The sequence below is a fragment of the Rhinolophus hipposideros genome (genome assembly GCF_964194185.1).
Source record: "Rhinolophus hipposideros genome assembly, chromosome: 10".
Taxonomy (NCBI): Eukaryota; Metazoa; Chordata; class Mammalia; order Chiroptera; family Rhinolophidae; genus Rhinolophus; species Rhinolophus hipposideros.
Window position 1 is genome coordinate 23,332,326 of NC_138056.1, and position 13,426 is coordinate 23,345,751.

The 13,426-nt window shown below is 42.9% G+C and overlaps 1 protein-coding gene across 3 annotated transcripts in view; it reads right to left on the reverse strand.

Annotated features, from left to right (window-relative positions):
• Positions 1-13,426, reverse strand: part of KIAA1549L (KIAA1549 like) — a 268,405-nt gene that overhangs the window by 88,783 nt on the left and 166,196 nt on the right. For all 3 annotated transcript variants that reach the window (XM_081063643.1, XM_081063642.1, XM_081063641.1), the window contains 3 exons: positions 12,986-13,045; positions 8,044-8,195; positions 3,938-4,109 (listed from right to left, as the gene is read on the reverse strand). In XM_081063643.1, coding sequence (XP_080919769.1) covers positions 3,938-4,109; positions 8,044-8,195; positions 12,986-13,045 — 384 coding nt within the window. The remainder of the gene's footprint in view (positions 1-3,937; positions 4,110-8,043; positions 8,196-12,985; positions 13,046-13,426) is intronic.

The window sequence follows — 13,426 nt, forward strand, 5'->3', positions numbered from 1 at the left end:
ACAACAACAAAAAGAAAAAAGTATGTATCAAAACAATAAAGAATGATTTAAAAAAAAAAAAAAGTTTAGGTGACCTGAACTTTTCACCAACAATTCATGGCTCTTGCATCACGACAATACACCAGCTCACATGGCACTGTCTATGGGGGAGTTTTTAGCCAGTAAACAAATAACAGTATTGGAACACCCTCCCTACTCACCTGATCTGGCCTCCAATGACTTCTTTCTTTACCCAAAGTTAAGGGAAATATTGAAAAGAAGACATTTTGATGACATTCAGGACATCACAGGTAATATGATGACAGCTCTGATGGCCATTCCAGAAAAAGAGTTCCAAAATTGCTTTGAAGAGTGGGCTAGGTGTGGGTGAATAGCTTCCTAAGGAAAGTACGTCAAAGGTGACCGTAGTGATATTCAGCAATGAAGTATGTAGCACTTTTTCTAGGACGAGTTCTTGAACTTAATTGTCTGGCCTCGTGCGTGTGTGTGTGTGTGTGTGTGTGTGTGTGTGTGTGTGTGTGTACAACTATATATATTATATATATATAAATATATATATATATATATATATATATATATATATATATATTATACATGTAACCACTTTGTAGATGAGGAAAATGAAGGTCAGAGAGGGTCATTCATTTGTCTCTGAGCTCCGTAGCAAGAAAATAGAAGAGCGGGGACATGAATTGAGGTCTGTCTTATTGCAAAGGCTTTGTTCTCAACTGCTCTGCTTTAGTATCTTCCAACCATGGGCCTCCCTCAGGGCCTGGAGGAGGCATTTTGCACAGGTCGGTCCTTTTCTTCACAAGAATAGAGCCAGGCAGTAGCTGAGGCTGGATATTCAAAGATAAATGAGACATAGTACCTGCTTTTAAAGAGTTCATGAGAGAGAAAGAGAGAAAACAACTCATTTGCTCAATGTGATAAGGGCAATGGAAGCCCCTGAAACTAAGGGAGATTGGTGGACAGCTCTGCTTCAGGGGGTGAGGAAGGCTTCAGAACAGGAAATGTGAGGAATGAATACTCCTGTGTGGTTAAAACATTAGATATGAAGGAGAGGAAAGTAAGTGGTTTGCTAGAAAAGTAGACCAGAGACAGATTGGGAAGGGACCTGGACATTTGTTGAGTACCTGCTATGGAGGGCTTGGAAGACCCATTTTAAGGAGTTCGGGTTTTATTTTGTGGCCAACAGAGAGTCACCAAAAATTTACAGTGGGGTAAAGACAATCTATTCAATAAATGGTGCTGGGAAACCTGGACAGACACATGTGAAAAAATGAAGCTGGACCACCTCCTTACACCATATACAAGAATAAATTCAAAATGGATTAAAGACTTAAATGTAAGATCTGAAACCATAAAATTCCTAGAAGAAAATATGGGAAGAAAGTTTACAGACATTACCCGGAGTAAGAGTTTTACTGATATATCCCCTCGGGCAAGGGAAGTAAGAGAAAAATTAAACATGTGGGATTGCATCAAACTAAAAAGTTTTTTCTCGGCAAAGGAAACCATCAATAAAACAAAAAGGGATTCTACTGAATGGGAGAAGATATTTGTCCATGATATATCTGATAAGGGGTTAATATCCCAAATTTATAATAAACTCACTCAACTCAACTCCACAAAAAGCAAACAACCCAATTAAAAAATGGGCAGAGGACATAAAGAGACATTTTTCTAAAAAGGACATACAAATGGCAAACAGACATATGAAAAAATAATTTTTAAAAGGAGTAGATGTAAGGTCAGAATCCATGTGTTATTACAATGACTCTAATTACACTGTGGATAGTACATTTTAATGGCAAAATGACTGAGGTTGAGTCATTTAAGAAGCACCTACAAAGTCTAAGAGGAAATAATGATGAAAGAGAGAAAAGGAAATAGCTTTGTGGGTGGCTATAGAAGGGAACTGAGAGGACCAAGTAGATCTGAAGGAAACAAAGAAAGGAGGTTGAGGGATAGCAGCTCCGGAGTCAGGCATAACAGCGTCTGGATCCCGGCTCTCTGAATTGTAGTTAAGCCTCTGGGTCACCCCTTGATGATTCCTGGACTCTCATTTCCAGAAGATTCTATGCGTCTTCTAATCTCATATGATCTCTCTCTTACCTGTGCTCTGTTCCCCATCAACCACGATCGCCTTAGTCTCAACCACTCCTCCTGATACTCCCTTCACCTCTTGCTCTAAATAAAGCCAGCTCTCCCCTTTCTGCCCCCTCCCAAGTACCACAAGGCCTAGAGCAGAAGTGAGGAGGCCACGGAACCGATAGGTCAAATTAGAGGAGGGGAAGACAATGAGCCAGGTAAAGATCCCCAATGAAGGGCAGGGGTCATCTGGGGACCTAGAGGGGACTGCAGTGAGGAGGGAGGGGGCCGCTTCAAAGGATCTGGGATTTTGAAAGGATAGAAGAAATGCTTTGGACATAGCAGTGAAACCCAAGGAGGAGGGAAGCCCTGCCAATCTTATGGTATTTCTCCAATCAGTTTGCTGATTCTCAGTGTGTACTACTGCACCCTGGATCAAATACCTCATACACAACCTCATCCTCAGCTGCCAGCTTCACTCCATCATGCCCCGAGAAAGCAGAAACAATCACAGAAAATATCCTTACGTTTCATTACCAAACGTACCACTTAACTGGCACCCACACGCCACGCTCTGCTTCCCTCCCAGTGCAAAAGTATGAGCCGTCCCCACTCCTCGCTGAGTCTGACCTTCATCCACTGAAGGACTTTACTCTTACCGTTCTCATCTCTCTCTTCTGCATCATCAACTTCTCCCTTTCTATTACAGTAACCCATCCATAGTGTCTCCCATGTGCCCCTCCAGTGACTGTTGACAGATTAACCTCCCTAAATAATGGGTCGTTTCAATGACACTTCTCCCCTGCTCAGCAATCTCCAGCAGCCCCCCATAGCCAGTCACATCATGTACAATCAATCTCTTTCCCCAGCCACCCAAGGCCTGACTCTCCCAAGCAATACACCTCTAATCCTATCACCTCCTCCTTGTGTTTCTGTACTCCAGGCAATTTGAATTCCTTGTTTTTCAAGCGCATCTGGTACTTTTCATTTGCATTCTTTTCCTCACGCTCCTCCCTCTTTCTGGAATATACACCTTTCCTCTCCCCCTGCTGAAATCTTAGCATGTAATACAGTTAAGAACACACATCTCAAGTCAGGCAGATCCAATTTCATATCTTGGTGACCTAAGTACTAGTTCTGTGCTACAGAGCAAGTTAGTTAACTTTTCTGAGCTTCGGTTTTCTCATCTGTAATTTGGAGCTGAATCAAGCTGCCCCAATGAGAGGAGAAAGTGAGAAAAATCTATGTAATGCGATGAGCACAGTAGCTGCCTCTGGGGACCGTATTCAAAGGAGCAGCTATTGTTTTTAATATCCTTTCTCTCTTCACTGTTTTTGGATGCCCATTCTGTCAACCCCTGTATCACACAGCCTCCTGGTAACATTTTCCTGCAGTCCTGTCCTTTGTGTCGACATTAACTTCCTCTTTGCTCCTTGAAGCCAAGGACTGGGTCTTACCCACTTCTGTATGTCCTCCAACACCAAGCACAGTTCATGTAGGACCTTATAATTGCTTACTGAATCAAATGATCTTTCATTCCCCAGCAGACACATATGATCTCAGCGCTGGTGATTTTTCTAGCTATTCACTAGACTATACTGAAAAGGAAAAATGGGTAGGACTTGGGGCAAAGCAATATCATTACCATCATTCTAATATCCAAAACATATCACAAAGCCTATTGCTTCAAACAACACAGGAAACAGCTGATTGATTTGAGAACCTTCCAGAACAAAAATATGTTTAGCTCTCAGTCCATTAACAAGAGTTTGGGGAATCACTCTGACGTGCAGGAAACATTGAATAGTGTTAAAAATAATGAATGGAAAGGCTCTGCCCTTACGGTCAGCTTGCAGAAGGACAACATGATGTAGGGTCAAGGCCATCCTTTGAGAGTCAATGGTGCTTAGAATCTTGGCAGCTGCAGTCCCCAGCAGAGGCTTCCCGTTGTACAAGGTGTAGTAAGTCAGCTCCGCTGGGTCCTTGGGTCCCGGCACCCGCTGCATCTTCACCATCTTTTGGAAAAAAAGAGGCCATGTTTATAGGACAGCTTGCAAAGACTTTGCAATCACCCATGCGATCCACAGTTCTCTCCCGAGTGCTGAAGCCTTCCGTGACCAAGCGGACTCACAGGGTATATTTTAGACATCCACTTTAATGTACCTCTGTATCACCACAACCTCAAGAAGCCCTGCCATCACCGGAGGGAGAGACAGGGAGGAGAAAAAGGTTCTGAAAATATGGACCTCTGGAAAGCACAGTGTGACACTGGAGAAGAAAACGCTGAAATAGTGATGTCTTCCAGCCTCCAGAGAACTCTGGCCTCATTTGAAAATAGGCCTCCACATTAATTCAGGGCATGTTAGGTTATTCTCAAACAAGATTTCTAATTTCAAATTCCTGCAATTGCTGGAGAGGAAAAAAAAATGAACTTATATGTTTGTAATTCAAAAGATTCTGTTAACAGCCACACCTAGAGATTCAAAGTTCATTTTCTAAAATAACCTTTGTTGCTTTTCCAATCTGTACAAGTTACACATATTCATTACAGAAAATTTGAAAATGCAAAAAAGCATCAAAAACCCAAAACGCTTTGTTTATAATAGCTAAAAATTGGAAAAAGCCCAGGTGTTCCTCAACAGAACCATGCATAAACTGTAGTATAATTATACAAAGGAATATTATTCAGCAATAAAAAGGAATAAACTGCTGAATCAGCATGGAGGAATCTCAAAAACACTATATTGAAGCAAAAAAGCTTTATACAAAAGGGAATATACTGTAGGATTCCATTTACATAAAGTTCTAGAACAGTCCAAACTGATCTATGGTGTGGAAATGATATACATTATCAAATGTAAAACAGTAACATAGTACTGTAGAACCTGGATGGTGAATATATGGGTGTTTACTATATTACTTTTTCAACTTTTCTGTGAACGAAATGTTCATAATGAAAATGTTCATAATCAAATGTTGGGGAAGTGTACATATTACTAAAAACAAGAGTCTCTCTGGCATCTAAATTTAGAAACCATATAATGTGTTGAACAAAATTAAGGAGATTTTTTTTAACTGCAGGTCTTTTTAGAGTCTTTCGTATGCCAGTACTTTGGGAGTCATCAAGAAGAGGCTACAGGATGTAGCCTTACCCAAACTGATTTGGCCAGAGAGTCGCTTTGCCTCAGGGCATCTTAGAGGACCATTTTCTGGACACTGTCTCAGAAACACTGCTCTCACCCTTCATCTTTGTGTTCACTTCTGTTTCTTCGAAATGAATTTGAGGAGTTACTTTGTGACCATCTGAAAGGAGCTTGTCTAGAGCACTCACTTGCCCTCCAGGTAGATCATACCCATTTGCTGAGTTTGAAAGTGCTCATTGTCCTCCATCTGCATCAACACTGGATGGTACCATTTTATAAGTCTTTGGTAAGTGAAAATGGCATCATGTTATGGTAGTTAAAACTTGCATTCCTTTGATGACAAATTGCATTAAACATTTAAAAATCTGTATTGCTCATATGTATTTCTTCTTCGGACCCAAATACATATATTAGAGAAATATCTCTAAATTCTAGATACCGAAATCTCCATATTCATGAAGGTGTCTCATCTTTTAAAATTATCTGATCCCAAAAGAAAGGCTTCCATGTGGAAGGATGATATAAGCTATGTGGAGTGAATTTTACTTGGAAACCTTGGGCACGTTTTTCCTGTTTCTCATGGGAGAGGAGGTGGAGAACGTGTTAGTGCAACCAGGCAGAAGGTGAATGAGCTTTCAAATATCTAATAATTTCAATTTCAATTTATTAGCAAATCCTTCTTAGCAAGATTTCTCCAAGGGTGAGGTTAAAAGTGATCTACAGCCTCTGTAAATTAGGGATTTGCAGTAATAAACCCCTATTTGCTTCCGTCAGACTTTCCTGGCAACTACCAGGGGCCAAGCACACTGAGTACACGGAAAAAAAAGAGAGAGAGAACCTCTCACTGGGCCCTTTTCAACACGTAGAAGGTTGTTAGACTTTTAGCTCTACTAATCACACCAGGATTGTAGCATGGTCCCTTCCTCCCCCTTCAGCTGAGGCAAATCCCATTTCACTGTCATCGGAGCAGCTTCTTTTCTGTTGTGTGGAGAAGTGTGAATTACAGGGCCCACATGGAATGCGCAGAGGGGAAATCACAAACCTGGCATGTGAAATTAACCATCACTTTACCTCCAGATAAGGCTGGCCCAGCCTACGAAGACAGTTAGAACCAAACCAACGTCCACTGGGACGAGGAACCAAATTCACCCGCTGTGAATGGGAGACCTGGCATCTCCCTCAGGGGCATGATGCTGACTCAAGCAGAAAAATGTGCTGGAGAAGATAGGTTATTTGTACTTTCAAGACTACCTGGGGACATGATCTGCAGACAGATTACGGTCATGTTTGTAATTTCCTTTAAAACACCTACTCTTAGGTAGTGTGATACTAAGCATGTGTGTTTGGGTTAAGTTACACCCTTGTTGTGGTCAATTACCAGTGAGGAGTTCACACCCCAGGGGCAGTGGGCTAGATTTCAATTAGGAAGCCCCCTCCAGAGGCACCTACCAGGAGCACATCTGTAATTTGTGATCTTGCTCATCTGAGTTTTGTTAATTAGCATGAAAGATATTAGAAATGGTGAAATTTCATTTGGTGAAATTAGTGGTATTCAAGATATGTGGATTGGCTAGAAGCTTCTAGAGACACTCCCACTCTTGCTCAAACTTGATAAAGAATCTTGAGGCTTAGAGCCCTCCCCTTGGAGATGTCCACTGCCTTCGGTTAGGTTCCTTAGAAGTAGACTCAGAAGAGTTGAGTGCTGGCAGTTTATTTGGGAGGTGCAAGGAAGTGACAGGAGGCTGAGTAGGTGATACAGAGGTGGGAAGGGAGGTAACAAAGGGTACGCTATTAAGATGGTTACCACAGTGGGTAACTAAGGCTTAATTCCATGGGAAAGCTCCAGAAACAATCTAAAATACACGTTCAGAATTCTCCTCACCAAGAGACAAGGGAGCTGCGGTATTTAGACCCCCAACACTGGTTAATTCCCAGGCATGTCCGGCCAGCCATGGCGTGGGCAAAGTGGGTTGTGGCATCTCAAAAGCAGCCCTTCAATAAAGATTCTGAGGTACTGTGTTTCCCCGAAAATAAGACCTGGCCGGATAATCAGCTCTAATGTGTCTTTTGGAGCAAAAATTAATATAAGACCCAGTCTTATTTTACTATAATATAAAACCGGATTTATAATATAATATAATATAATTAATATAATATAATATAATACCCGATCTTATATAATATAAGACGTGATTATCTGGCTAGGTCTTACTTTCGGGGAAACACGGTAGCTGTTGTTAGTCCATAGGTACTGAGAGAAATGGTAAGGGAATTTGGGAAGAGCACCAACGATATCTGCTACGGCTCCCTAGCCTAAATCCCTGTGTGGTCATGTGTCCATTATCAACTTGGAGGGCTCTGTTTGTTAAAAACGACTAAATAGAAATAACAGAATCCTGCACCTGGAATACCGATGGGTGCATCTGCCATTCACAGCAGTGGTGCTGAGAGGACCTGGCAGCACCGAGAGCTGGGACTTCATCCAGCCTCCAGAACAGGTTGGAGAGTAGTTTGTGCCTGCTTACTTATAACTTTTTGTTGAATAAATATGTGTACATGTGCAGAATTTGTTCCGAGACCTCCTTTCCTCATAATCTAGTAGTGAGACTGTCGGGGGAATAGCTAACTCTCCCCCTCCTTCCTGATTCTGACGTCATGCCCCCCGAGCCCTACAAGCAGTGTTGAGTAAATGGCTTGGTCAGTTTGTGGTGTAGGTTCTCCTTTGCACACAGCATGATTCCTTAGTCTCAGGCAGCACAGCCCCCCACATTTATTAAAAGACCCCAGTGGCTTCATGCATACTCACCTGCACGGTGTAGCTTCCCAGGGTGGTGGCCCGTTTAAACCGTCGGCCTTGCTGCTGGGACATCATGAACAGCTGCGCCAGGCGCTGCTCCATGACCCGGGCGAAGCTCTGGTTGTGCAGGCCCACTAGCGAATTGTCCACACCCTGCAGCACTGCGGAGGCAGAAGGCAGAGGGGCTGCTCAGAGGACAGACTCCTTGCTGACTCAGGAACCACAACCACCACCGGCCCTGCACCAGCCACAAAGCGCCATGGGCCCTACCTCATGTTAGGGATTGGCCGTCCTTATCCCGCTTTACCCTCACATCAGCCCCGGGAGTTAGAAGTCACTATCCACGTGTTATAGATGGTGAAAGATGAAGAGACTTGTCTACGGTCACAGCTAGTAACCAGCCAAGTCAGGGTTTAAAACCAAGTCTGTGTAACTCCAAAGCCTGGGCTCTCTCCTCCACGAGCCGTTACATGTCTAACTAATGCTGCTGTATGAAGTCCAAACCTCACTGAAGATTATATGTGTTCTTAAAGAGTCCATATTTGAATATAGCCCAGCTACAGGTATGGCTAATTGGATTTTTTGCTGGTTACCACTTATAAGTCCTGACTCAGGGCTAGTCTTTTTCATTTTTATTTTTCCTTTTCAATAGCTTTGCTGTGGAATCTGAGCTCCATCCTGCAACACGGTCTCTTATACCTGTTAAGGTCCTCATCCCTCCCTCCTGTGTGGGGTCCTGTTGAGAGCTACCACAAAAGCTGCCCAGGGATTCTCAGGTGCTCTTCCATTTGAGAGCAGGACAGAGTAATAGAAAGAGTGGGCTCTTGCCAATTGTGAAACTTTAGGCAAACAACCAGCCCCAAGTCCAAGTCCTTCTCTATATAAAGGGAAGAAGACAACCTACATCGCAGCAAATATATTCCTAATGGGCTCTAAGGTTGAAACAAGACAAGTTGTAGAAAGCAGCTTAGCACAGTGTCTGGTGATGGAAGATAAATGAAACTTCTCTCGTCCCATCCCTCCGCCACTGCTGTGCTTCATCTACACCAGGGTACCTGTCATCAATAGGTATGGCGTTGATGATGGAATTCCAGGCCATGGTTAGTGCATGGAGGAGGATTTTAATGAACATTAGGGCTAGGACCAGAGTGACCACTTACTATGGGGTGACTGCCTTTTGCTGTTAACCCCAAAAGTCCAGTCCTTTCTCCAAGTCCCTGGGGAAGCACACTTCCCCCCCAAACACACAAATACTGCCATTAAACACAGCCATCGGTGAAATAAAAAATGCTAAAAACAATTCTCATCTTCAAGAACCCAAAATTCACAAGATGTTTCATTTAATTGAGTTTTTTCTACCACAGTCCAGCCAAAGATCATTAACACCACTTACTTACTGAGCTATGGAAATAGCTTGGATATAAAGAATGTGTTGTTATGATGGCATTCTACACAGGGCCAGAACAAGCAACTGACAATAAGGAGACACAGAATAATGTTTAAACTGATCAAGAGAAAAATAAAACCCATAGCTGAGTCTCAGGAATTACTTCTTTGAAGCCAGAAATGCCAAATAATCCCCAAGGAGGGTTTAAAGCAGCTCTCTCTCTAGGGCCCTTGTGAGGAACTCCCAGCTCACTCGTCAGCAGAATTCCTGCCAACAAAGATAAAATGCTGCTGCACTGTTTCCACTGTGGTAGGTGCCCCAGAGTCCCCCCGGAATCCTCTCTGACATAGCCTACACCCTCTCCCGAATAGGAGAGCTCATGTTCTTGCTGGTTCAAAATGCCCCTCCAGTAAACTTATACAACCATCTGCTGAAGGATTGCCTTTAAGTTGGCCTCTCCTGACCACTGGACATGAGGGAGAGGGGACACAGGACTTCAAAGGACATCATCCTGGGTTACTTTATGGGAACCCCAGTGATGATTCAAGGGCGGACATCAGAAAAAGGGATAGTCAAAGCCCCCAGGTGATGAAAACATTCTAGAAATAAATAGTGGTGACAGTTGTACAACACTGTGAAATGAATGTACTTGATGCCACTGAGTCATACACTTAAAATGGTTAAAATTGTAAATTGCATGTCATGTGTATTTTACTACAATTTTTAAAATTGAGGGGGGACATGTAGAAGGCCATGGGAACCTCCCAGAGTTACATAAAATCAGCACCTGGACAGTTCCCACATGTCTCATTGCTCTATCTGCAAAGAGAAGGTGTCCTTAGGAGGCAGCTGGGGAAGAGCTGGGGGTGGGAGTGAGGGGTCTGGGTTTGAATCATGGCTCCTTTTTACTGAGTGTTCTTGGGCAAGTCACTTAGTTCCTTTGGGCTCTGGTTCCTCTTCTGAAAACACAGGGATCATAATCTTCTCCTGATTGTGCCGTGGTGAAGAACCACAGGGCTATAAGGCACTTGTTGTTTTTGTTCAAATGTGTCTCCTTCTTTGCAAGCCAAAGAACTCTGGTGGGTGAAATAAAGACAGATTTCAAACTTCAGATGGGCTCTCACCTTTGTCAGGCCGCACTCTTAAACCTGTATATCTCTGTTCTGCCTGACGGCAGGATCCATGGACAGCAGGGTTGCCCCTGGGTTCCGTGTAAAGAGGGACTGCAGGACTCACCCTCAGTCATGCAGTTTCACCAAAGAGAGACCCGCATTCAGGGCAGGGGTCGAGGGAAGTGTAGAGCACACAAAAATATATTTAATATAAGTTTAGAGGGGAAACAGATGAATACATGTCAAACTAAAGAAAGGAAAGTTGCCCCTAATCCTCTGGGCTGTTACCGATCAGCAGAAGATGGGGTGCCCGTAATGAATGCCTGGAGTAAAAGGCAGTGGTTATTCAAGGGACTGGACGTTTGAACAGGATGAACAAACCTTTCCTCTCCTCTCAGTTCCCAATCTCCCACTTCTGTAAATAACGGGAAAAGGTTGGTAGTGGCTGCCCCCGGGGTGAGAAAATGGTCATGAGCCAAAGGGAAGGAAGGAGGGTTCATCCTGAGGCTGGTTTCGGTTCCCCCAAGCATTCACAGATTCCCAAAGCCCCAAACACAGTGACGGAGGCCACTGTTTACTCTGATCGCCAACAAACATAAGAGCAATAACAAATGCAGGTTACATAGGTGAGGGGGGGAGGGGTTAAGTTCCAGAAGAATCCTGAAAAGAAGACCATGTGTGGAGCTTTTTGTTGAGATTATGTCCCTACAACAGAGGCAGGGCAAGCACAGGTACACGGGGGGGAAGGATGAAACAGGAGGTTGTCTATCGTAGGACAGCTCACATTTAGGAGTGGTGTTTATTACTATTTGATAGAAACCTTAAAGTCAATAGAAGGGGGGAAATGTCTGCAAGTTAAAAAACAGCATTTCTGGTGAAGTAATCATGATTTTGTAAATGTTACATAACTTGCTGGCTTCAAAAACGTGTTGCTGGGTTAGCATTGTCTCTCTCGGGCATAAACTCTGTGATTTTTTTTTTTCTTTCTAAACACATTTCTTTAGTTTGTCTTCTTGGCAGGTAACATCATCTCTGCATATCCATGGCTCTGCAGGGGAGACAGAAATGCCATTTTCTGCAGTTTAGGAGAGGTTTTGAGTAGGTCACATCCAGCAGGGGTGTGTGCTGCTTTGTTGGTATTTACGCAGCTACCTACCTACAGCTTGTTTGGGACAGCACATGATGGAGGAGATGGGGAAGGAAGAAGGATAGGTTTCAGATGGACCTGCTTGCCCAGGGCTGAATTGTGTCCTCCCAAAATTCAGATGTTGAAGTCCTAACCCTAATACCACAGAATGGGACTGTATTTGGAAGCGGTCTTTAAAAGACAATTAAGGTATAATGAAAGCATATGAGTGGACCCTAATCCAATATGACTGGTGTCCTTAGAAGAAGTTAAGACACAGACACACACACAAGGGAAGACCATATGAAGACACATAGGAAAGACGGCCATCTGCAAGCCAAGGAGAGAGACCTCAGAAGAAACCAACCCTGCTAATACCCTGATATTGGACCTCCAGCCTCCAGAATTGTGAGAAAATAAATTCCTGTTGTTGATATCCCCCCACGATACCCCCCCAGTCTGTGGTACTTTCTTACGGCAGCGCCAACAGACTAATACCCTCTCCTTCTTGTCCCTTCCTTGTATGGCTGGACTGGTCACTTTTATTCCTATAAACAACTGGCTTCTCTCTTTGCTTCCAATCCTTGCTTCTCTGATTTTCAGAGTTACTGTCTGGCTTTTGAAAAATACAACCAAGAACTTTTGTTTTGCTGTTTCATAAAGCTCAGTTGGGAAATGTCAAGGAAAAAAAAAGAAAATGCCACCACAACACCCTTCTACTTCCATCCGCCTTCACTCTCAGGACACGCCTGGGCTGTGCCAGGATTAGTGTGGGTGTGGGCCTCATGCCAGGAGAGAAAGGAAAGTGCATGCCTGGCATTCCTTTGACTTTCACTGGGGTAGTGTAGGGCAGGGCAGAAAGGCTACCTTTAAACAGGCAGGCAACCATTCACATGGACATGACTGGATGTCCACAGGTTCACGCTGTACCTTCTGAGCAGCCCACTTTTTGCAAAAAGGACGCCACTGTGTGAGACTTTGCAGCCTGCTATTTTGAATTCCTTATCTATTAGGTTGGTGCAAAAGTAACTGCAGTTTACAAGGTTAAAAATAATTGCAAAAACCGCAATTACTTTTGCACTCACCTCACAATATTCATCTTCAGTGGGATGCCTTTCCTTATTTCAGTTTATTCCACCTACTCCTGATCCTGTAGAAGTAAATCCTTGACTTATAGGACAGGACCAAAAAAGGTTGCCAATCCTATCACTGAATAACATGCAGTTTTGATTTTTTTCAGTTTTTTTTCTTTCTTTTTTTTACATGCACTTTTTAAAAAACAAACCAATCTGATAGGGTGAAAGGGGAAATAAAATAAAATATTACCTGTAATTACCCAATAGTCTCTGGTTGTTTCTGATATGTCAAGGTTGGGATATTCCAGTGCTAAAACAAATAAGAAACACACCGAATTACTTTCACAGGTTTTATATGTAAATATTGTTAAGGAAAAGGAACATTGGTAACAAAATATGAAGAGGCTAAATCCTGCTTTATCATTCTTAGGAGCTCTACAACATACAGGTGAAAACTACCTTGCTGTTCAGAAAATGAAATACTCAGTAAAGAGCTTACTTTCAGATGAAGAGTTTTTTTTAGGGTTTATGGATTTCTGCTCTTTCAGTTTTTCCATGTAAACCATCTTAAGTGGAATATCTTCATTATCAAGACCCACAGCTAGAATCGGTCTCTTTAAAAATTATCCAACCATCACTACCATTTTTAGGAATGATTATCCCTTGAATGAATTTTTCCAATATGAAGGAC